Raw genomic sequence first — 21,834 nt, forward strand, 5'->3', positions numbered from 1 at the left:
ACAGGTGAAATTAACTTGTGGGCTATTAGCCTATACAAAAATAACTTGGTCATTCAGAGGCTTGAATCACCACTTTTATTTCATCATAGAAATTAGAATGAAACTTTGCGACTCTAAAGATTACATTTCGGGAAGGTGTTTAATTTGCTTCTAACGCTATCATCTTAAAGTCGAACACGCAGCGGGTTTTCAGTTTCAGTTTGAAATGTGTTACTTGAATTTGGAATGCAAATGCTTTGTTCACGAGGAGGAGGGATCAGTGAGGAGTCTGAAAGCGACGAGTTTTTGATTAATGAGCTTTGAAATGGCTCTCCAGGAGCAATAAAGGATGAACTGCGATCTCTCTCTCTCTCTCTCTCTCTCTCTCCCTCTCTCTCTCTCTCTCTCTCTCACACACACACACACACACACACACACACACATGCGCACGCGCGCGCACACACGCACGCGCGCGCACACACACACACACACACACACACACACACACACACACACACACACACACACACACACACACCCCTCTGGTTGCATCATTTTCAATGTCAAAGCTGCATGTTTTCTTATTTTTCAACAATAATATTGCCTAAAACGAGCCTTATTTTATCACATTCTGACGGTTTGTGAATTTGCCTTTTATTTTGTCAAAAAGTATATGGATTAGTAGTTCATTTATCTGCATATTGAAACAATTGGTAGGCCTTTGGAGGAGGCTATATAGCTATAGCCTAATATCCTTATTTGGTTGAGGAATTAAAATGATTGGTTATCATATCAATAACAAATAGCCTATAGTTTTTTCTCAGTTGAAATGCACATTCCACTGAAAGCATAGAGCCGTCTGATTAGTTTTAGATAGGGTCTGCCTAACCCTAGTCTGTATTTATCGATTTATGAGCATTCTGCCTCTTTGGGCTGTAGGCTACAGTACACTAGCCTAAGTCAATAAAGCCTTGTTACTTTTATCTGTCAGAGATTCAATTTCACAGGGCACCAGTTTGTGTCCAACGTAACGCAACGGAGCTATTAAAAATAACCATGTGATAGGTCTACTACTGACTTAGAGATGCCCAGTATATTCGTCACCTCGGGGTGTGACTTTTGAAAAATAAATAAATACTATACATACTGCATACATACATACACATTATACATCAAATTAAACAAATTATTTAAAATAAAAAAGCAGCAAATAAATTTGAGCACTTTATTTACAAAATGTTAAACACAATAAAATATAACATTTCAATATCATTAGGGTTTCATAAATTTATGGATATCCAACTGAATTAAATAACAATGCGGTAGCCAAAGAAAAAATAGCAATGAACTATACACAAAATGACATGCTGGTGTGTTAAATTTGTATAATATTCGATATTTCGATAGTCTACGTTTTGCTTAGCATAGAGGTTTTGACACAAGATTAACCATGGACATATAGTGGTGTTTATACACTATAAAATGTCCCATTTATCCCAGATTTACAATTAGAAATGCTCTTTTCCAACAATACACTGTGAGTCAAAGCATTTACCAAACCCTGTATTGCCTACCCTTCGAAGTGCATTAATCTGGCCAATCTTACAAAATTCCACACATATAAATACTCGCATATAAATGATAAATAATGTGCAATACAAAAGTAGTTAAATAATAAATAGGCTATATATGTATGGGAGATAATACAAAGTAATACAAATAAATAAATAAGACGCCCGTGAAGATAATGGAACATTGACAGACGGAAATGTTACCCTAAAAGTCCTTCATTCTAAAGATGAGCATCTACTTTCGTCATCTACAAGACTTACCTTCAAGTAATGGCATGATATTTTCCGATTTCAGTCACCCAAATTGCGCATTGCACATCAAAAAAGAATAAGGGGGAAAAATGAGAACAATTGACAATCAGGCTTGTCTTGCCTTTGCGCACCCCCAGTCAAGAGAAATGGACAAAGCTGTAGGCCTATTTAGAAAATAATTACACAATAGCATTAATAGTAATATCAATAATACTGTAATAATACACACGACTCGCTTGGAGTGTAATTATTAGACTAGTGAGGTAATAAAAGAGCGCAACATAATTTTGGCACACACATGGGAACCACATATTACAAATGCGTAAGTTTAGGCGCTTCCTGAATCCTTCCCTGAGACGCTTGGTGAGATGTGAGGTCTGTGTATGTAGGATGGGGATCACAGGGTCCATGATGGTGGTTGCCTGGAATCTGAGCGGCACAGCTGTAGTCCACGCTGGTAGATGAGGGATGAGGAAGATGGCCGAGGTTGAACATGGGGCCCGAGGCTGGCATGGAATCAACAAAATTCCCACCAACATAAACGGGGCTGCCTTGTAAATTAGCGTTGGCAAAGCTGCCATTGCTTTGCATGCTGTGGTGTTCGTATTCGGATCCCGGGTATCTTTTCTGTTGCGGGATGCAACCACCTAATGGTGCCGTGTACGCGGCCAAGCCGTACATGTTTTGCTGGGGCTTGGCGAACGACGGGGGCGAGGGCGCATCATAGCTGAGGCTGTTTACGTTTGGGAGCTGACCAGAATATCCAATGTGATTTGGGCCACTCATTGGTGGGCTTCTGTCAGGGGAATGTCCGAGGGGAGAGTGCATGATCCCTTTAGACTTCTGGTCCTTCTTGTATTTCATCCTTCTGTTTTGAAACCAGATCTTTATTTGGCGCTCGGTGAGATTCAAAAGGTTGGCCATTTCCACTCTCCGAGGGCGACAAAGGTACCGGTTAAAGTGGAACTCCTTCTCGAGTTCTACTAGTTGTGCACTGGTGTAGGCAGTCCTGACCCGTTTAGAGGCAGGTCCGGGTGGGCTCTTCTCGTCGCTAAGCTCACCTGTAAATCAATAACGACATATTAGAAAATAGTGTATTTATATATTCGTCAATTTTCCAACTAGCCTATATCCGCATTCTTGTGGGATTTTGGTCCATTGACGAAAGCTATAGCATAACTGCACAGATATGGGCCGGGGTACGTAGCCTACGCACGCGCGTACACACACGCACACACGCGCGCGCACGCACACACACACACACACACACACACACACACACACACACACACACACACACACACACACACACACACACACACACACACACACACACACACACACACACACACACACACACACTGAATGTGGTCATGATGCTATACTATTTCTACCTGCAGGTGTACAGCTGTTGCCTTTCTGCTTAGCATTCGCTCGCGTCTCTTTCATCCATGGGAATATTTGCTTTGTAATGACTGGTGTGGCAGTATTTGAAGCACTGTTTGATGGGGATTTCTTCTTCTGGGACGAGGAGTTGTTGGAACCCGGAGAGGATGCAGACAGTGGGGGTGCCTGCTGCTGCTCTCCAATACTCGTTGGTTGGCTGTTGCTTTGGCTGCTGCCTTGTCGCATGCAGTCTCCATTCAGCTCATTGTCTTTAAGAGTTGGTGGCCGAACAGTGGAGGTCTGTATCGGACAAACGGTACCCTGATAATCATTCTCGATATTAGACGTGGTATAGGATTGATGGGTGGGCGCATAATTATAGGAGTCAGGTTTGGGGTAAGTGTAGGCTCCAAAAAGTCCAGAATTGTCGTAATAGGTAGCCTTCTGCATTTTGTAGATTCAACGCCAAAGAGCCAGTGCAAAACTATCCAATGGCATGGGTGTTCTTCTCTCACGTGATTGGTGTTTCCCACAGTCGCTCTGTTCCGTGACCTATGAGGAGAGGAATTTTCAGACTCATTGTGCACGCAATAAGTATAATATATTATCCGACACATTTTCACATTTTTGTTTCAGAGCCTTGACCTATATATAGTCTATAACGCCTGTATCACCATGAGACTGATTATTATTATTTTTAAACTTTTTTATTACTAGCCTATTATTAATGGTGGCTGTATAGTAGGCCTATAGTATCAGTGTTAAATCTGTTCATTCATCAATTTGCAACCCGAGTGTAAATATAAATGTGTGCATGCACTCTCAGAGCTAAATTAACACAGGATTTAACTGTGAACTCGTAACCAGCCATCTGTCTATTTATAGATAGGTCTACACGTCATTCTTCCATGCAAGTGTCAAATTGAAAAGAGTTAAAGTTTAACTTGCGCTCAAAGCTCCCTTTGGGAGGCCATAGGCATCCCTCAGAAATAAGCTGAATCAGCAGTTGAGACACGCACACAATACCCCTCTCAGTAATCACACGACCTTACAAAACCCACCATGTATTGTTCCCTACAGCCCACCAAACTGACCAAATCTTTGAAGGAGCCTTACCCATATCTGTTGTCAAAACAAGGTTAAAATTTACGTATTTCAAATTTTCTATATAGCATATATATATAATATATATAATTATTATTATTTTGTGTGTGTGTGTGTGTGTGTGTGTGTGTGTGTGTGTGTGTGTGTGTGTGTGTGTGTGTGTGTGTGTGTGTGTGTGTGTGTGTGTGTGTGTGTGTGTGTGTGTGTGTGTGCGTGTGTGTGTGCGTGTGTGCGCGCGTACACATTGTTTGGGGTGGGCGGGTGGGGGTTGGGCTGATAGGCCTAGATATGATATGTTATTACTCTGGCCCCTGCCCATTTCTCAACCCTATTAGACTGCAGGATTCTCCTTAACTGCAGCTCTCACATGGCAGAGCTGTAACTTGATTTTCAGCCATCTATATACTGTTTTTAGATTAAGAGTGCATGCATACTTTACACATATACTGGAAACAAGACTCAAAATGTGTATACAATTTTAACAATGATGTTAACCAATCCAGAGAAATCTCAAGTATATGCCTTTCGTCATTAATAGTTTAATTTGATGAATTAATATTAATACACGCACACGCACGCACGCACACACACACACACACACACACACACACACACACACACACACACACACACACACACACACACACACACACACACACACACACACACACACACACACACACACACACACACACACACACGCACGCACACACACAGACAAATATATATAATATATGTGTGTGAGAGAGATTAAAACTTGTACATTGAAATTTGAACGTATATGTCTGCATGGAGACAAATCAAGAGGCCTACTGTAGTGGCTGTAGGAGGTGGAATCGTCGCGCCGTGCATAACAATTGCACCTGTCAATGTGGACCGCAGCAAAATTTATGACCGCAAATGTTATGGTTGTAAACGCCTCCGAGAGGAATGAAAAGCAAAACACTCTTCAAGACTCGTAACCTCAGAAGTGTAAAACTAAGCGTAGGTGGAAGGCAAGGAAAAGAATTTCATACTCCGCGAGTTCTCCTACAGAGGGGTCGCTTTATAAATCGTGCCTCCAGTCTTTCTGTTGCTACTGAACTCGTATATGCGCAAGTTTGCTACAATGCTACCATGCCCGCAGAATAACTGGAAATTATGTTATTTATTGAATGGAACCCTGGCGGTGGCTCATTTGCTAGCTCTTAGAATGTGGAATACGTGAAGGGGAGTGGTAATTTAAACATTTGTCTCATGTTTTGTTTTCTGTCCTTTAATTGCAATTATTTAATATTGTCCTCTAATATTGTCCTTTTTTCTATACAAATGATTGTGTCGGTCGATCCATCTTGCATTCAAAAAGAGTCATATTTTGCAAACGAAACAAACAATTGATTTGTAGGAAATTGGCATTCGCAATTAATTAATAACTGTATGATATGGACCAAGTCATAGCCTCTCTCAAGTTTCCACCTCCTTTCTCACATGTAGAAATATGTCTATTAGTGTTTCAAATGAATGTTAACGTGTGAAATAGATGTGTTTTGTTCTATTAAATAAATGTTACTCACCGAAATGTGCGCAGATCTGTTTTGTGTCCCTCACGCATTCATCACTGCTCTCACTTCGACCTGAGACAGAACCGAATGTGTTACACACAACATTTTACATGTCAAGGATATAACCGCTTACAGTTGGTGTATAAGCTATATGACTATATGCCCTCTTTATCACGTGGCAGAAAAATAAGATGTTTGGCTTCATTGTTAAAAAAAAACAAAAATACGAATTGTTTTTATGTTTTTATGACCACACAAAAAAACACAATTATTTTCTTTCCTCACTTGTTCACTTTATTTATCGTTCTCTTTTTCATTTGGTCAAATAATATTCAGTCACTATATAATACGAGGTATGGTCACTGTTAGTAATGCACCACAAAGAAATGTCTTACATGTGCAGATTTAAACAAAGAGGTAGCCAAAATATTTAGCAGTCATAAGCTTTTTAAGTGACCTTAGGGTCATTCAGCCTTAACTCAAAGTTTAATGAACAACGAGCAGGGGTTCAAGTAAGCCTCACTGAAATCCAAACCAACTTTTTCCACCGATGCCCTCAAGCTGCAACATACAGAAGAAGAGACGCATGGCCATGGTTGTCCTTATAAGCAGAAAAGTAGGGATTAATCCGTCGAAATAATCAGTTAATTAATTTTAACGCGAGTTTGATTGATTGATCTTTTTGTTTGAAGATAAAAAAAATCCCTCAAAGATGATAATGCATCCTGCATGGAACAGGCTATTTGTGGAAGATGCTCAAATCGGCAGCATAGCCTATGTTTTAAGTTATTTTGAACACACAGTGTTACTTCTAGTACCAGACAAGCTCCTCTTTTCAAACAAGAATGTTTTTCGCCTACGCATTGTTACGGTAGTTTGGTTCGTACAATGGGGCAGTTGCAACATAAGTCATTGAAGGCTCTGTATGGGTAAGTGCTATCAGCTCACTTCATCATTTCTCTCGGTTGCCCATCTGAATCCTTAATATTTTAACTTAGACCATTTTCCGTGCACGTTGTTGCTGGAAATATGCTGCGCATGGTAAACGAAGGCCTATCTAAATAGCATTATATGCTCGCCCAGTGTTAACTGTGGTTAGAATATAAGATTTCTGAATTAAATTGAAACTATATTCAGATATGGTTTTCCCAAATAAATATGAAATAAGTAGGCCTAAATGTTGACCTATTGACCATTATTCTTATTACATACAGATCCGGTATCTAACAACATGGTATTTTGTCAGATATATGTAAAAGACGCAACAATCTCAAGCAGTGTTGATGAGAGAAATTAAGCCTCTTTCCACAATCAAATCAAATCAAAACTGTTTGAAAACAAAGTTAGAAAATGAACACGGAAATAATATCCTAAATAATTGTAATCGAATAATATTTGACTTGCGACTTAGTTCTAATGTTTTATCCAATTGACAATACCATGAGGAAATCTTGACTTACTATGCCATAAACCAAGAGTCACACTCCAAATCATACAAAATAACATTTAATGAAAAGCTAGTAATCCCCAAAATATCCAATGAGACTATATATATCCATGTAAAATATAACGTTGCTTTCAGCTTAACAAAGTCATAGTTGAGACCACATAAATCAAGGCTAACGCCACCGTGACTATAAGACAACAAATTAATGTGATTTACGATCCAAGAGACAAAATGAAAAGTTCCTCTACTACTTATTCCTCTGAGTCAGTCTTCATCGAAATGCAACTGAAAATCCATTGCCAGTATACAGACCGATTCTTTCCGTAATATTTGAAAGTCCAAATTATACATCTGCTTTACAAATTGTATCCCAATGTCTATACCCGCACAATTGCCGATCAGAGAGCGACATTAATAAGGATCACCTTCTATGAATCGAATAAATCATATTTATTTCCTTGCATTATATTACCCCATGGTTAAAGGTTGCATTTTGCCATGCAATTGCTTACCTGTGAATCAATTCATCATAAATACCAGTGCCTCTCAGTCTCAATTCCTTTCCATGTAGTCTCCAGAATAAATCCTTCACCCTTTGTCTGTAGACAATGCTGTCCTAAACCTGATCTTGCTGTTTTTCAGACATTTCCATATACCAATGCAGACAGTATTCCCGATAGAATGGAAGGACTCGCATTCAACTACCAATAAAAAGCGAACAAGGTATCCTTATTCCAGAAAAAAATCCCTGGCAATCAATCACCCAATGAAATATACAGGAATTCAGAAACGGATAGGCCTATACATTTGCAGCTAACATTAGGATTTTGGTGTTTCGGAACCTTTATGATGACAAATAAAGGCACTGCCTTAAGATACAAGCATATTTGTTCACGTGATCTACTGGCAGATTGTTCCTTTCAGGCTGCTTCTTCAACCAAGCCTTACCTCACGAATCCATTTTGATAAAGGGTGGCGTTTATTTCCTCATCTGAACTGTGTGTGAAAATGTTCTATTGCCTATGATTTCTTTTTCTCTCTTTCCATTGCAGGGATTGCAACCACACTTAGACCTAGCAATGATACATTGCTGTGGAATTATTAATCGTTTATGGATTCTGATAATCCTTTAGAGCTTGTAGTTTGTACACTTTATATTCATATATATGTTATTGTATTGCTCTATTTTTTCCTCTTTTTAATCATTGGTTAAGACTTACTATATTCACAATTCTTAATATATTTAAGTATATCTATATCTTAATAATAGACGTATATGTGAGAAGTCACGTTGCTTTAATATATTATAATAAAAACAGATACAATAGACATACACCAAAACAGTATATGCCAGTGGTCCAGTGTTGAACAATTTAGATATATTGTAGAATGATATAATGGTTCTATAGTTCCTGCATGTGTATAGTCACTGATCAGCGTAGGCCCAACATACATTGTTGTGATTTATGACACCATTTGTTGAAATCTGAGAGTGGAATTGTATTCTAATAAACCACGTAAGCCCCCTTTGTCTGCTGTCTTCTCTCCCCACAATGTTGAAGCATATACCGGCTGCTTTCTAATAAATAAACACAAATAAATAAAGTACAGTTTTTGTTCAATGAAAATGGATAGTGGTGTGGTTTAAGGGGGACATGCAGTCAAAGAATGAATGAGAAGACGGAGGATTTGGAGACACAAGGATCGGAGGGATGTTGAGAGGTAGGTTAAATTGCACTGAGGAGGGTTTCGGGACCAGCGTCGCAGCATATGTTCGGAGGGTAATAAAAGTGAAAGATTTACAGTTTTCGCCCGGCCCCCCAACAGTCTCACACCCTTTCAGGAATTACTGAGAATGATTTACAACGAGGCACAACTGTCAACCTGCCCAAATACAACTTCCACGACGACTCTCAGAAATAAAAATCAAACCATCCGACACCAACAATAAAAATAGACTATTGCTATAGAGACTGACTGTTCCCCCTATAGAACATACGATATATCCTGAGATGTATTATAATTTGCACAGGTAAACGTCAAACTATAACTTTTTTTGTTTATGAGCACAGACAGTTATCCCACCAGGTCGTTTGGAAATATTTCTGCTATGTCATTTTTGTCCTTTAAAATACATTTTACTGTCAATTGCCCTGTGCAAAAATGACATAGCCGGCTATGTCAGACAACGCTGCAGCCCATATGCATATATCCAGTACTTTCATTGGACCATATACAGTAAAAAAATAAAATAACAAAAAATAAACAAAATTGTTAACTTGTAGCCTATTCTGGTCGACAGCTGAGTTGCAAAATATTGTATCAGGCTACATGCATTTCATAAAAAGCACAGCATTGGTACAACACACAACCACAGACTGTTTACAGCGCCCATCAAAGGGTGCAATCTATCAAATATCTGACAGATATCGTCATTTACCAGCTCAGTCAGAAAGAAATGCTGAAATATTTACCTACCAAGCATCCATTGGTTCGGATGTTGTGCTATAAAGTGCCGGCTACAGTTGCGCCGAGTATCGCTATCGCACCGTTTGGATATTATTTTCTTGGGATCTGTTCAGTTTTCAAGTCTGATAGAGTCCTTGCGATTAATGACGACGCCGTGTTTCTAGGGGGACGTGCTGCATTAATTATTTAGACAATCACGTGGTCAAGAATAGAGAGCGGAGTGGTATAGTCTCCGAATTATATCTCCGAATGCAGACAGCGCAGTTTAATACATCTTAGGGGTTGTCTAGCTTGGCGAAGCTTCTGCGTACAGCTGGAAATCAAATATGGCCGTGTGAGAGCCATTGTGAGCGCGGCGACGGTGTATTCCTACATTCGGTGCAATGTCATTGAAAATGGCTCTGCCTTTGGCTCCCATTTATTGCTTTCAGACATGTAGGTCAATGTAGCTACACTGCACGTTTGAGGGTTGCTCTGACCTGATTGCATTCTCAACCTGTTATAAATAATATGTTCAATACAAGTTATGACAGGAGATGGGGGAAAATGCAGACATGTTATAAAATGATTATTTGAATATGAAATGACATTAACTATATCTAAAACGTAATGTAAATATGTTCTCTTTCACAATATATAGCTCTCCCTCTCTCCCTCTCCATGTGCTTTTTCTAGCTCCCTCCACTCTATCTGACATGCAAATAGAGAATGAGTGTAGAATTATTGCAAAATCTGGGCTGGTGCATGGTAAAGTATCACTTTACATATAGGCTGCTTTCTCTGAATCATTTCTCTGAATCGTGTTTGCACGTGCCTTCTCACTTCACTCTTCTTCACATACACAAACACGAACGCTTGTGCAATCCTATGTACAATTTGCAAGCCTAGGCCTGCAGTGTTCAAAGGCCATGCATGGAGAAGGAAACAATGCTGCAACAGATTGTCTTTTCGTGTGTCACTGTCCGTGCACTGACTCCAACTTTTGGAAAATGTGTGTCAATTATGATTTAACAGAGTAGATGATGGTGCATGTTTGGATGTTCCACGTGTTGTTGACATATTAAACATAACTTCTCAACAAAGCAGAGAAAGCTTAGCCAAAACAACTCGTGCATGCCCATTATGCCTCTATGCTTAATCACCTCTGGCCAGATTTGGGGTAGGCCTATTTAGTTTCAGTATAACAAGGCAAGCTCTTTCAATGGTGTAATGTAACAAAACTATGCATTTCGAATGAATTGGATCACACTTAAATATGTAACAGGGTACTGATTACCTGCTGGTTAGGCGAATGCCATAAGGCCTACGATATATAGCCATAGGCTCTAATGCCTGACAGCGAGTCGTGGGTTCGATTCCCGAGCCCAGCTATTTTTGCTGCGTCTCACTCCCCGTCTCTCTCTCTCTCTCTCTCTCTCTCTCTCTCTCTCTCTCTCTCTCTCTCTCTCTCTCTCTCTCTCTCTCTCTCTCTCTCTCTCTCTCTCTCTCTCTCACACTCTCTGTTTTCCTGTCATTCTCCACTATACAATCTAATAAATAAAGGCAGCAAAGCTAAAAAATATCCCCAAATAAAATATTTATAGACTTTTCTAACCTACAAACGAAGCCGAATACCAAGGGTTTTGTGGGTACCCAAAATATACCCACAAGAATCGCCACAACCTTCAATCGGTCTTACGGAAGGTTGTGGGGTTTTGCGCATGCCACGCGCGCTTATAGACTGACTAGAAATTGTGAAATTGTTTGTCATAATTTAAAAGATACACATAACTAGATCTAAATTAGTATATATTTTCCCTTACTGAGAACTTTTGGTGCCATTGTGCAGAGTTTAGAAGTGCATGCTATTGTCGCTATAATAATTAAGAAATATAAATCGATCTACCAAAGCTATTTGAAGCCATGCACGAACTGATTTTCTTTTAATTCACAGAAGTAAAACATGTTGCAAAAATTAGACACATATTTAGATCTTTGTTTTGAATTGGATTTTCTTTCCTTTTTGGGGGTATAGGCTACTCAAAAAGTATCACGTGAAAAAAAATATATTTACAGTCATTTAAATGCATAATTGGTAGAAATCTTTATTTTTCAATAAACTTTTCACATCTGGATGCACAATACAAGGTAAAAAGCATGTACAAAAATAAAACCAAACAGATTGCATATTGACAAATGCATAATCAGAACCGTTTGGGGCTTCACCTGATAGGCTATAATAAATATTGTTTAAACAAGTTTAAAACTATGACATTTATGCGGTGAACATTCTTCACAATGTTTTAGTTTGGTTTGGGGGGGGAATCCTTAAAACCAAATGCGCCAGTGACAGAAAATGCTGTAGGTCCGGGCGGGTCAGAGGGGCTTGGAGGTCAGTCCTTGCGGCTGAAATGTGTCTAAGGCGAAAGAAGCGGTGTCCCCTGGATGAACCTGCCACTGCTGCTTTGTCGAACTTCAACCGAAATACCTTTTCAACTTCTCATCGTGAAGACTTCACAGAGAGAAGACTGTTTCGTATTGGAGGAGTTCCTCGCTTCTTTTTTTGTTTGTCTTAAGACAATGATGGTATAATACAAGAATATCTTTCGTGAAACGTGACATGAAAGCCCCTGGTTAGTTTGGTGTAAATGAATGTCTATATTTCAACATTAACTAAGAACACTGACTAAACCTTGCATAAAAGCCATGCTAATAATGCACAAGAGTTCAAACTCATTTCAGAATAATAATAAAAAAGGTAATTGAATATTTTAAACTCGTATGTGTGCTATACGAAAATTTACAAATTCTTGATCAAATAAATAATTACGAAATACAATCCATATGAAGAAAAAAAAATCTATTTCTAAATATTCTGGATTAGATTTTTCTGATGAGGAACATCTAACCAACATCAATTTGATGCCATGCAAGAACAAATTGATCTTCCATAAGAGTTTCAAATAGCAGAGCGAGCCTCTGAAAATATACACTGTTTACAAAGATGTCAAGAGAGATTTATAACCGAATAAGGGCACTCAGAATAGTATATGCACACAGGAATGTTTTGCCTTTGAGAATAATATTTAGCAATTATTCAAAGCGTTATTGTACAAAATAAGTTAAAACATGAATCACAAAGAAATGCGAGTGAATTAAGTGAATATTTCACCGGGATAATTGCAACACGAAAGTATATATTACCGAGTTGTAGGCTCACAATGCAAACAATGTTTCTTTCAAGTATATTTTTGTGCATGTGATGTCTAATTAGAAATTATAAAAATAAAAATAAAAAACATGGTATGGGCCCATTTTGTGTAATTTGGACGAATGGTTTCCCCCATTTTAAATAAAACATCTATACCGTAACCATGTTACCTGCTTGAATCCACATGTGAAGAACATTAGTGAATACATCATCCATAAAATCAGTTGTGGTCATACAATGTCCTCGGTGGTTACATATTTATGCAAAAATAAAAGTGTTTTTCGGTATACTGTGCCTCTTTGAGGAATTAAATTATGAGAGATTCAACGTGCCTCTCAGTTTCAGAGTTATTTTTTCTGACTCAGTTTTGAGCCAGTCAACACTTCTTGGGTCGTTCTTTTGTTAAATATAAATTGATAAAAATGAGATAAGTCCATGCAAAAGTTAGATACAACCTTTGTCTTTTATAATGTACATGTTTATTCGCAGCGTGAAGGCGCCCCTCCTTTATAAAGTTGTAATATCAGTCTGGTTATCCTTCTGAAGACTTTGCAGATGGTTTGAGCCTGGTGCCGACCTGCCCTTGGTGTTCGGTAATTTGTGGTCTTTCTTCCATTTCATCCTTCTGTTCTGAAACCATATTTTGATCTGCCGTTCGGAGAGACAAAGGGTATGGGCAATCTCAATCCTTCGTCGCCTGGTCAGGTACCTGTTAAAATGAAATTCCTTCTCAAGTTCCAAAACCTGCTGTCGCGTATAAGCTGTTCTTGACCGTTTGGGTTCAGGTCCTGTGTAATCCGGGTTCACTGTGAGAAAACAAAACAAAAAGTGACCAAATGTTGACCATGCAGCAGGCTGAGCAGGCTAAACAAAACAGCACAACAGAGCACCCTTCTCAGCACGGGACACTCAAACTTTTGAGACAACCCACAGAAAAAAGAACTAGCTCGGGAAATAGGCTATACGCGACTGAATGTCGACGCACATGCACTCCATGAATTTAGTTGTTTACTCCCAATATCGTCCCAATCTATACAGGCACCACTATCATCAGATAATAAGTGTTTTGAAGAGCTTTGAGACGTTCACCTTGCGGCCTATTTCCTGGGCAATAAAAATTTATGACTTGTGTAATTGGCGAGGCCTTCAAAGCCACCCATAAATATTACACTGAATGCTTTCGTTGAAGCTAAAATAGAAGACCTCAGCTGATCCCAAAAGAGACGTGCATGGGGGAAATCTTACCGGTAGTTACGTGGACTTTCTTCATCCAAGGATAAACTACTGCAGGCTGCTTGGCTTGTATCCCATTTTGGTTCTTTGTGCTTTGTTGTTGTCCACAAGTCCGAGGACCAGCCATTTGGACCGGTGGGCACTGCTCAGTCTGTGCGGTGAAAGGGCTGGCTCTCTCCTGGACATGACCCCGTGGCTGCACCGTGGAGTCCTGCACAGTGTTGCAGCTGAAGGGCTCCGTGTAGTTTGGCCGAGGATAGATTGCTGGATGCTGAAACTCTGGGTCCGGCGATGGACCGTAGAAGTCCGAGCCCTGGTCAGGTATATAGTTATTCTGTGAATATTCCTCACAAGGAGGAAATTTTGGATCCACATACTTAGAGTTCACCAAATACGAACTCATGGCCATTAATTTCTGAAGGTAGAAAATACTAATTTTTCTCGAGTTGTCTTTTTTTCCTCCCTCCATAAAGCCCTCCTACTTGGTGTCAACTGAATAAAGTTAGGGAACCATGTGACCGGATTGGCCAATAGAGGTGACGCTGCTCCATAAACGGGTAAACATATACCTAAAAGCAATTTAATCTAACTTAAGATACACCCAAATTAAACCCACATTTAGGAGAAGAAAAAAAAAACCCCAGAGCATTAGGCCTATACTGTGTACATTTGGAAAATAAAGTTAGAAAATAGAAAGTCGTTTAAAAAAAGAAAGAAAAATGGAACAGTGCAATGACTTGTGTATACAATATATCAATAAAAACAGCATACATAAAGTATTAGCCTATCATTTTGATCCCTTTATGTAAGAAATTCTAGCACGTTTAATGTTCTACAACAACACCAATCCAACGACAAGCCAGAGAAACAAACAAAAGATACAAAAAGGCCTTTGGCATAAAAGAGGGGAATAAAGACTGATGACAATTGATGGGCACTGTCTTTGTCAAGAGGGGTCATCCAAAAGTTACACGAATCTCATCACTTCATGAGCCCCGTCCCTTTGAAAAAGTGTCTTAGAAGCCTATTGGCTAGTAGCCAGTCTGGGGATCAATAATGTATGGATAGAAACGACTCAAGTAAGACCATGGGAATAAAAATGCGATATCCTGCTGTTTTATTTGCTTGTTTTTAGTAAATGTATTTGGATATTTCATCCTCTCAAATGATATAGAGTATATATATAGGCTACTTATAGTTTACAAGACGTGTTAAACATTGTATGACAAATTGCTTTGAGACCCCACTTTTGGTAGTGTTTAATAATTTGATTTGGGAGGCCTAATTATTTTTTGTAATTGTTAAATTCTCATTCATTCAGTCCTGCATTATTTTATGAAATGAAATTGGCATTTGAAAGCTGCAGGCATATATACCACACCAAACAAGACATGCCTATAAAAAAAAAGCTGTGTCAATAAATCGAAGTTTTTTCATCGACCATATACTCCCCTAGAATCGAATCTGTGAATGTGATTTTATCACACAAATTCGGTTCTACAGGGTATATATAGACGACGGAATACAAGTCCCAACTGAATATTAGAGGTATATAGCATCAGTTTCTCACAAAATCCTGCATCCATTTGTTGTCCAATACGAAAATAACAAATACATGCCACACTGAAAACCCTTTCTACCATCAAAATCGAAGAAAAGTATATGAACTGAAGTCAAATGGGGCTAAACGCAGTTCAATGCAAGGTTCTAGACGATTTAATCATAGTTCAAGTTCACGAGACCGATTGTCTTTTAGTCTTTCAAAGAATACAAACCATTTTGCAAGTTCTTGGCCCAAAATCAAGGATATTCCGAACTGGAAGAACATGTGCAGCAACAGATACCCAGCAGAATCACTATTTTACTGACTGTGTGCAATGCTTGACTATTGCCATCACGCAAAGGATTAGGCTAAAGGCCACTGGGGTCAAATTGAATCATTTGCAAACATATCAAAAAGTTCAATTATTTTCTGCTCCGCTGACAGCTCAAAGAGTGCAAAAGTTTACCAATTCCTCATGATTCATCGACTGACCACCTCTGTTGGTATTGTATACAACCAGACTCGTCAGAAAACGACAGAAGGTCGCTTACCAGTGAAATAATGATTTAAATGGGTTTGTATTATTCTAGATTGTTGACTAGTATTGATTATTACTCTTATCATTAATTCCCATTGACGTAGTAAGAATGAGAAATTCAGAGTTAGGGATGATAAATGTCTAAAATAAGGTATACGGGCCGGCAAACTTTCAGAATAAACCATAAAAACCATTTAACTCATAGAACTTTTAGTGAGCATATAGAGTGAACATGCAACTTCCAGCGAAATTACTGAGTTTATAGGTCTATTATTGGTTAATTTAATTGTAAGAATCTTATATTTTATTTTATATTACAAAGGGACACTTATATGACACGTGACAATACATTTTGAACGCTTTCAAGGTGTCAAGTTTATGCTATAGGCCTGAAGGCCACATGTCCATTCCTTAATAAAATGTATTAAATTGATAAACGCAACCTTGTTCATTCGATATGGAGCAGTGAAATTGATTTGCCATGGTCCTGCTATGGTTATAAATAATACATTTTAAGTTTGATACATATAGTGTAACTTTCTTATGTAACAGTCTAACAGTCTACTATGTCAGCCATTGCGAATAATTGAAAGGCCTATTATCGCACCTGATTTTCAAATTAATTTAAATTACATTTCGACGAATAATGTATTACTCATGGAGATTTCATGTTGTTCATGTTGTTGTTGTTGTTGTTTTCTGTTGGCCTCTTTGCTGGGGGCCTCGACAAATAGGCCTTCGAATAAAATAAAACAGTTGAAAAATTCGTTATTTATATAGGCTACCTAACATTCTATCAAGTATTTGTTAAAAAAATAAAAGTCGTTTCTCCACATCATCACATTGAAATATTTATTAGACAGCATGACCTGTGTTTCACCCTGCAACTCGTTCAGACGGGTCAAAGCCAAGATGCAGGCTATACTTGAGAACAAAAGAATGATAAAGTCAGCGTTTCCTTGTTGTTTGTATTAACTAAAGGGATAACTTTCTTACTTTCTGTCTTCGTCACAATATGATTGAACCAAAATGACATTGGTCAATTGAATAGCTATAGTTATAGTTACTCTACCAGCAATATTTTCCGCTCATAATTTCACGTCAGGTGCAATGTATTTAACTATCAATTAATTTGTTTTTTTTTGTTTACTCTCATCCTGGCTATATTCACTGGGATTCAAATGTCTGAAGGAATCAATGCATTTGGCACTATTGAACAAAAACTAGTAGGCCTAAATGCATCAGGCTTAGAGGAAATTAAAACGGTTGCACATTAAAACGGTATAGGCCTATTTGGCGGGCACCCTAACAGAAGAGGCAAAATGCCCCTCTTCAGTAAATCAGCCAGTCAGACTGTAAAGGGGACTAACTTTTATTTATTAGTAGCCTACCTACTCCAGAAAATATAGCATTTATACCAATTTCCATCTATTACATTGTTATTTAAGGGAGCGGTATAAATACTAGTAAATAGGCATTATTATGAATATCAGGCCACTGTAAGCCTTTGAACACAGGAAAAAAACGGTTAGTTCCACTGGTAGCAAGTTAATTTCCACCATTCCAAGCAGATATAGCCTACGTATTCTACCTCCGAAGACAAAGTCGAGTGTCCCTATACTAGGCCTACTATACCTACTACTACATGAGGGGAACTTTAAAATTCCTTCGATTCGATGAGCATCAATCAAACCAACAAACTTGATAACATGAATGGGTGTAAACTTATCAATCAACCAATAACGGGTATCTCGCTCAAACCTCATGCTAGAAAACTATGCTTTTAGCGTACGTCCTCCAGTATAGCCCGCGATGATATAGCCCGCGATGAGGTGTCACTTCTGTTCTCATGCACTCTAGCCCTGTGTGTTCGAGGCAGGCGAACAATATATATGCTATGCTATACTCCACGAAGCCTGATGACATCACTAGCGCATGCCTGTGGCAAATGATAAAACACAGCTTACCACCAAGACCGCTACACGTATGACACTGGTGAAGAAAAAATGGATCCATATTCAGTCTCGTATAGTTCCTACCAAATCTGAGCTCTATTCCAAACCATCTGGACGGTCTTTCTAATACACAATGAGAATTATATTTTGGCTTGTCAAGTCCCGGGCCATAAAACAAACTTTAATGGCATCACGTGCTCCCCCACAGCCATTCACGACGCCGCAGCGGAACATAAATAACCCTCAAAGTTGCACTTATTCAATAACGCCGATTACACCGATGTCACTGAAGAAAGGCACTATGCAACCTATAGAAATGCAGAAACTGATACGGGGGATTGTAACTTTGTCATGCTACAAACAGACACGGAAGTGATTTCGCGGAGAAAAGCAAAAACATTTTCATGTCACTATCATAGTCGTGCATCGCGAATTCATTCCTTATGCATTCAGTGACAGTGCCTTTCATCTTTCTTTAGCCAGAAACTAATCAAACTTATATAATATGAAAGCCCAGTGAAAATGTATTTATATATTTTTATTGTGCATATGAAGGTCTGCTTGTGTTCTTGTGTCTGTAAATAAAAAATAAATAAATAAAGATCTAAACCAAGCCCAGTAGACCAGCTCAAATGAGATGTCTTGATTGCTCCACCTCTTTCTGTAACATTGACCTGTCGTTGACATTTGGGTTTGCAGCCGGGTAACAAAACATTGATAATAACCTACTTTGCTATGGAGGTTCTTTAAGGGCAAGTTACTTGATGATGCTTACTTTATAGAGAAATCACTATTTGAACATACTCATCATCGCTTTTCACTGCTAATCAAAGAGTCATATTATCAACTTGTGTGCATTTTGTGGGTCTGGTGCCCTCACTCGTTACATAATGCCTCTTGATCTGCAATGTTTCATTCAGAACAGTTACCCCCGCCCAACATGCTTCCAGTGACATCAGCTCCAGTCAAATTCATATCCCTACTCTACTGCTCCTAAATAATAAGGGCTAATCTAGGCTAAAGACAAGTCCGTGCCTGTCCCATAGTGTCAGTTAAAGTATATTGTTTGCAGTTCACCCAGAATATTTTTGTTTGGTTTGTTATGATAGGTCTACTCCTACCGAACCAATAACAAACAGGATGGTTCTGTGGGTAGATGATACATAAATCAGTTTGATACTTCTCTTTTCACTTATAACTGACAGCAAATCCCATAATTACATGTCAAACCCTTATTAGGTGAAATTCTATTTTCGTTCAAAGTCAAACCAGCATGCATGGCTGCATTATTTCATCAAAACCTAAGGAATCCTTTAACCTGAGAATCCCCTTTACAGCGTGGGCACTAGAATATCAAACACAGACCCACAAGTGTAAATAATTCCCTGGAACCTCTTCAAAATACGTATAGCTATGCTCTTGTCATGTACTTCAGCCAATCATATAGTTCGAAACCCCCAAGTTAAATTCTGCCGAAGGCGAGCCTGGAGCAGACTGTTGGGCAATAGCGCCTTCTGCTGGCATTTTCAGAAGCCTTTAATTTTAGACATTGGTCACCGAGGTGTTTGCGCAGCGAAGCCATACTTGTTGCAATTGCTGACATTTAACGAAAAATTAGTAAATGATTAGAGTATTTTACACTGTAAGAAACATCAAACAAACCAAATTGTTCATATGTTACGAGGTCTATAATAAAGTTGACTCACGGACGAAATGGGTGTTATTATCATATTGCCAAAAACCTTGACAAATTCCTATAGTAAGATCCCCCCAATAACCTATCGACTGTTCTGGTTGTTATTAGATGTAGGCTAAACAGAGAAAATAGAGCCGATACGAGGAGTCCGTTCATTTAAAAGTATATAGTATAGTCCTATAGTATAGTCCTAAAAATGTGTATAAGCAATATGTTCAATATATTTTTATAAACTAAACACAAGATAAGAACCTATATAGTTTTAAAGGGAACAAAACAAGCATAGGCCCTAATTCCTTTGTTATTTTCTCAGGCTCCCACAGTCCCACTTCAGCCCATCATCCTCTCGGTTCCATTTTGCCGCATTGCAGTAAGGCTGTAAATACTTTCGCAGCTGCCTGTCAGGCAACAGTGAAATACTGTCTTTGTTCGCTTGGCCTCATCTCAAAGCAGCTGAAAACAACAACGAACGCTGGGCTTCAAATGGAAAACTTTACATTTAATTCCAAAATAGTGAAACATCAATATTTTGGTTTCATTATATGTAGGCTATAACTATGCATTTAAGGATATAGGCTATCCTACATTGGGACTTTAGGCTTAAGCTATGTTAGGTTTAATCTTTTATTAGGCTACTGAACGTTTCTTATTTGTAAAACAAAACAAAAACAAAAACACATTGCACCTATAAGCCACTCATAACATTATCACTTGTAAATTTATACTATCATGGAAAACACAATTTCAACAAACTTTGCATGCATGTATTATTGCCTGTGTTATTATTGCCTGCAAGTGTGAAACTTAAGGGATAATTTAATAACATGATTGGTCTTAATTTCACAGTGAGAAGTGAATTAGTTAATTCGTTTATATACCAATAAGACGTGCATGGGTATCTGTGCATGGGTATCTGTCATACAATTAACTTACAGGTTACCTGCAGATATGCAGTAAGCTTGATGTGCTTAATGCACAATAAATACAAATACATTTACACAACACAACATGGTCATTCCAATGGCAATGTGATAACCACATTGGTAGATATTCGGCTAAATAACTAGGCCTATAGCACAATTGTATATCTTCTTAAGGGCATAATTGTAGTCAAATGAAATCAATGTTGTACCGCCTATCCCTATAACCTTAACGTATTTTCCTATGTATATAAACAGATAATATACATAGATCCTGCAATACATTAATGCACACCTGCACGTTATTAGCCTGGTACTCATTTACATAACTAATGAGACAGGAAGCTGTCGATCAAAACTCCACAAGTCTATATACTAGACACACATACAAAAAGAACATACAAAATCTGCATACAAAATACAAAGTTACACAGAATGCTTACCTATAACTGGTAGGTAATCCATCTTTATTCTTTTAGGTTTACCTATGCAATACATTTAGTTGGGCATAAAGCCGGTGTTCTTTCCTGGGAAGAGGCCAGATATGGAGAAAGTTGAAATGCTCTTCCGACGATCCGAGCGAATGAGCAGTGTCCTGTTGCAGATTTGTGCTGCTCAGACTTTCATGAAACGAATGACAGTCAATTTCTTTTTAGCAAAGGAGACAGGGGCGTATTGGTTGGAACGCCATAGAAGCAGAATGCAGTGGGAAAAATCGCCTGGGAAATCAGGAAAAGGGCCATGAAGACGTTTGCCTCTCACACATGACCAGTGGCATCCAATGACAGGCGATGGAGCCACATAAAAAGGTCTATTACCAAGTTGTAAATTTTCCTCTCACAAAAAGGAATTTAGACTGCAGCAATTCTTCTCATCTTTGCGCATAATAGCAGAAGCCTTTCCTTGTCCTCTACAGAGGGAAAAACAAGACCCCCCCCCATTTAAAAAAAATCCTGACACAAATCGTGAAATCCTGTCTCACGTTTGACCATAAGATCACAAATGTGCAG

General features: G+C 38.6%; 2 protein-coding genes across 4 annotated transcripts; both read right to left on the reverse strand.

Annotated features, from left to right (window-relative positions):
- Positions 1 to 1,262: 1,262 nt before the first annotated feature.
- On the reverse strand, positions 1,263 to 21,396 carry hoxd3a (homeobox D3a). 3 transcript variants are annotated; one of them, XM_083776393.1, is made up of 4 exons: positions 21,268 to 21,396; positions 5,846 to 5,905; positions 3,197 to 3,740; positions 1,263 to 2,863 (listed from the first exon to the last, which is right to left on the reverse strand). In XM_083776393.1, exons 3-4 carry the CDS (start codon positions 3,636 to 3,638, stop codon positions 2,115 to 2,117), a joined length of 1,191 nt encoding a protein of 396 aa, XP_083632519.1. In that variant the 5' UTR covers positions 3,639 to 3,740; positions 5,846 to 5,905; positions 21,268 to 21,396; the 3' UTR covers positions 1,263 to 2,114. The 3 variants fall into 3 exon arrangements, with proteins under 3 accessions (XP_083632519.1, XP_083632517.1, XP_083632518.1); XM_083776391.1 differs by lacking the exon at positions 21,268 to 21,396 and adding an exon at positions 18,221 to 18,334; XM_083776392.1 differs by lacking the exon at positions 21,268 to 21,396 and adding an exon at positions 7,793 to 7,942.
- hoxd4a (homeobox D4a) lies at positions 12,561 to 14,641 on the reverse strand (the record flags this gene model as incomplete). The annotated part of the gene is made up of 2 exons (XM_083777287.1): positions 12,561 to 13,745; positions 14,185 to 14,641. 2 exons carry the CDS (start codon positions 14,639 to 14,641, stop codon positions 13,447 to 13,449), a joined length of 756 nt encoding a protein of 251 aa, XP_083633413.1. The 3' UTR covers positions 12,561 to 13,446.
- Positions 21,397 to 21,834: the final 438 nt, after the last annotated feature.

The sequence above is a fragment of the Protomyctophum parallelum genome (genome assembly GCF_964188405.1).
Source record: "Protomyctophum parallelum genome assembly, chromosome: 11".
In the NCBI taxonomy this organism is placed as follows: Eukaryota; Metazoa; Chordata; class Actinopteri; order Myctophiformes; family Myctophidae; genus Protomyctophum; species Protomyctophum parallelum.

What these genes read in the sequence shown, in the direction of transcription:
- hoxd3a (XM_083776393.1), bottom strand. Translation starts at nt 3,638, where the DNA reads ATGCAGAAGGCTACCTATTACGACAATTCTGGACTTTTTGGAGCCTAC. An exon ending in CAACAGCTGTACACCTGCAG is followed by an intron (nt 2,864 to 3,196) that starts GTAGAAATAGTA and finishes ATTGATTTACAG; the next exon opens with GTGAGCTTAGCGACGAGAAG.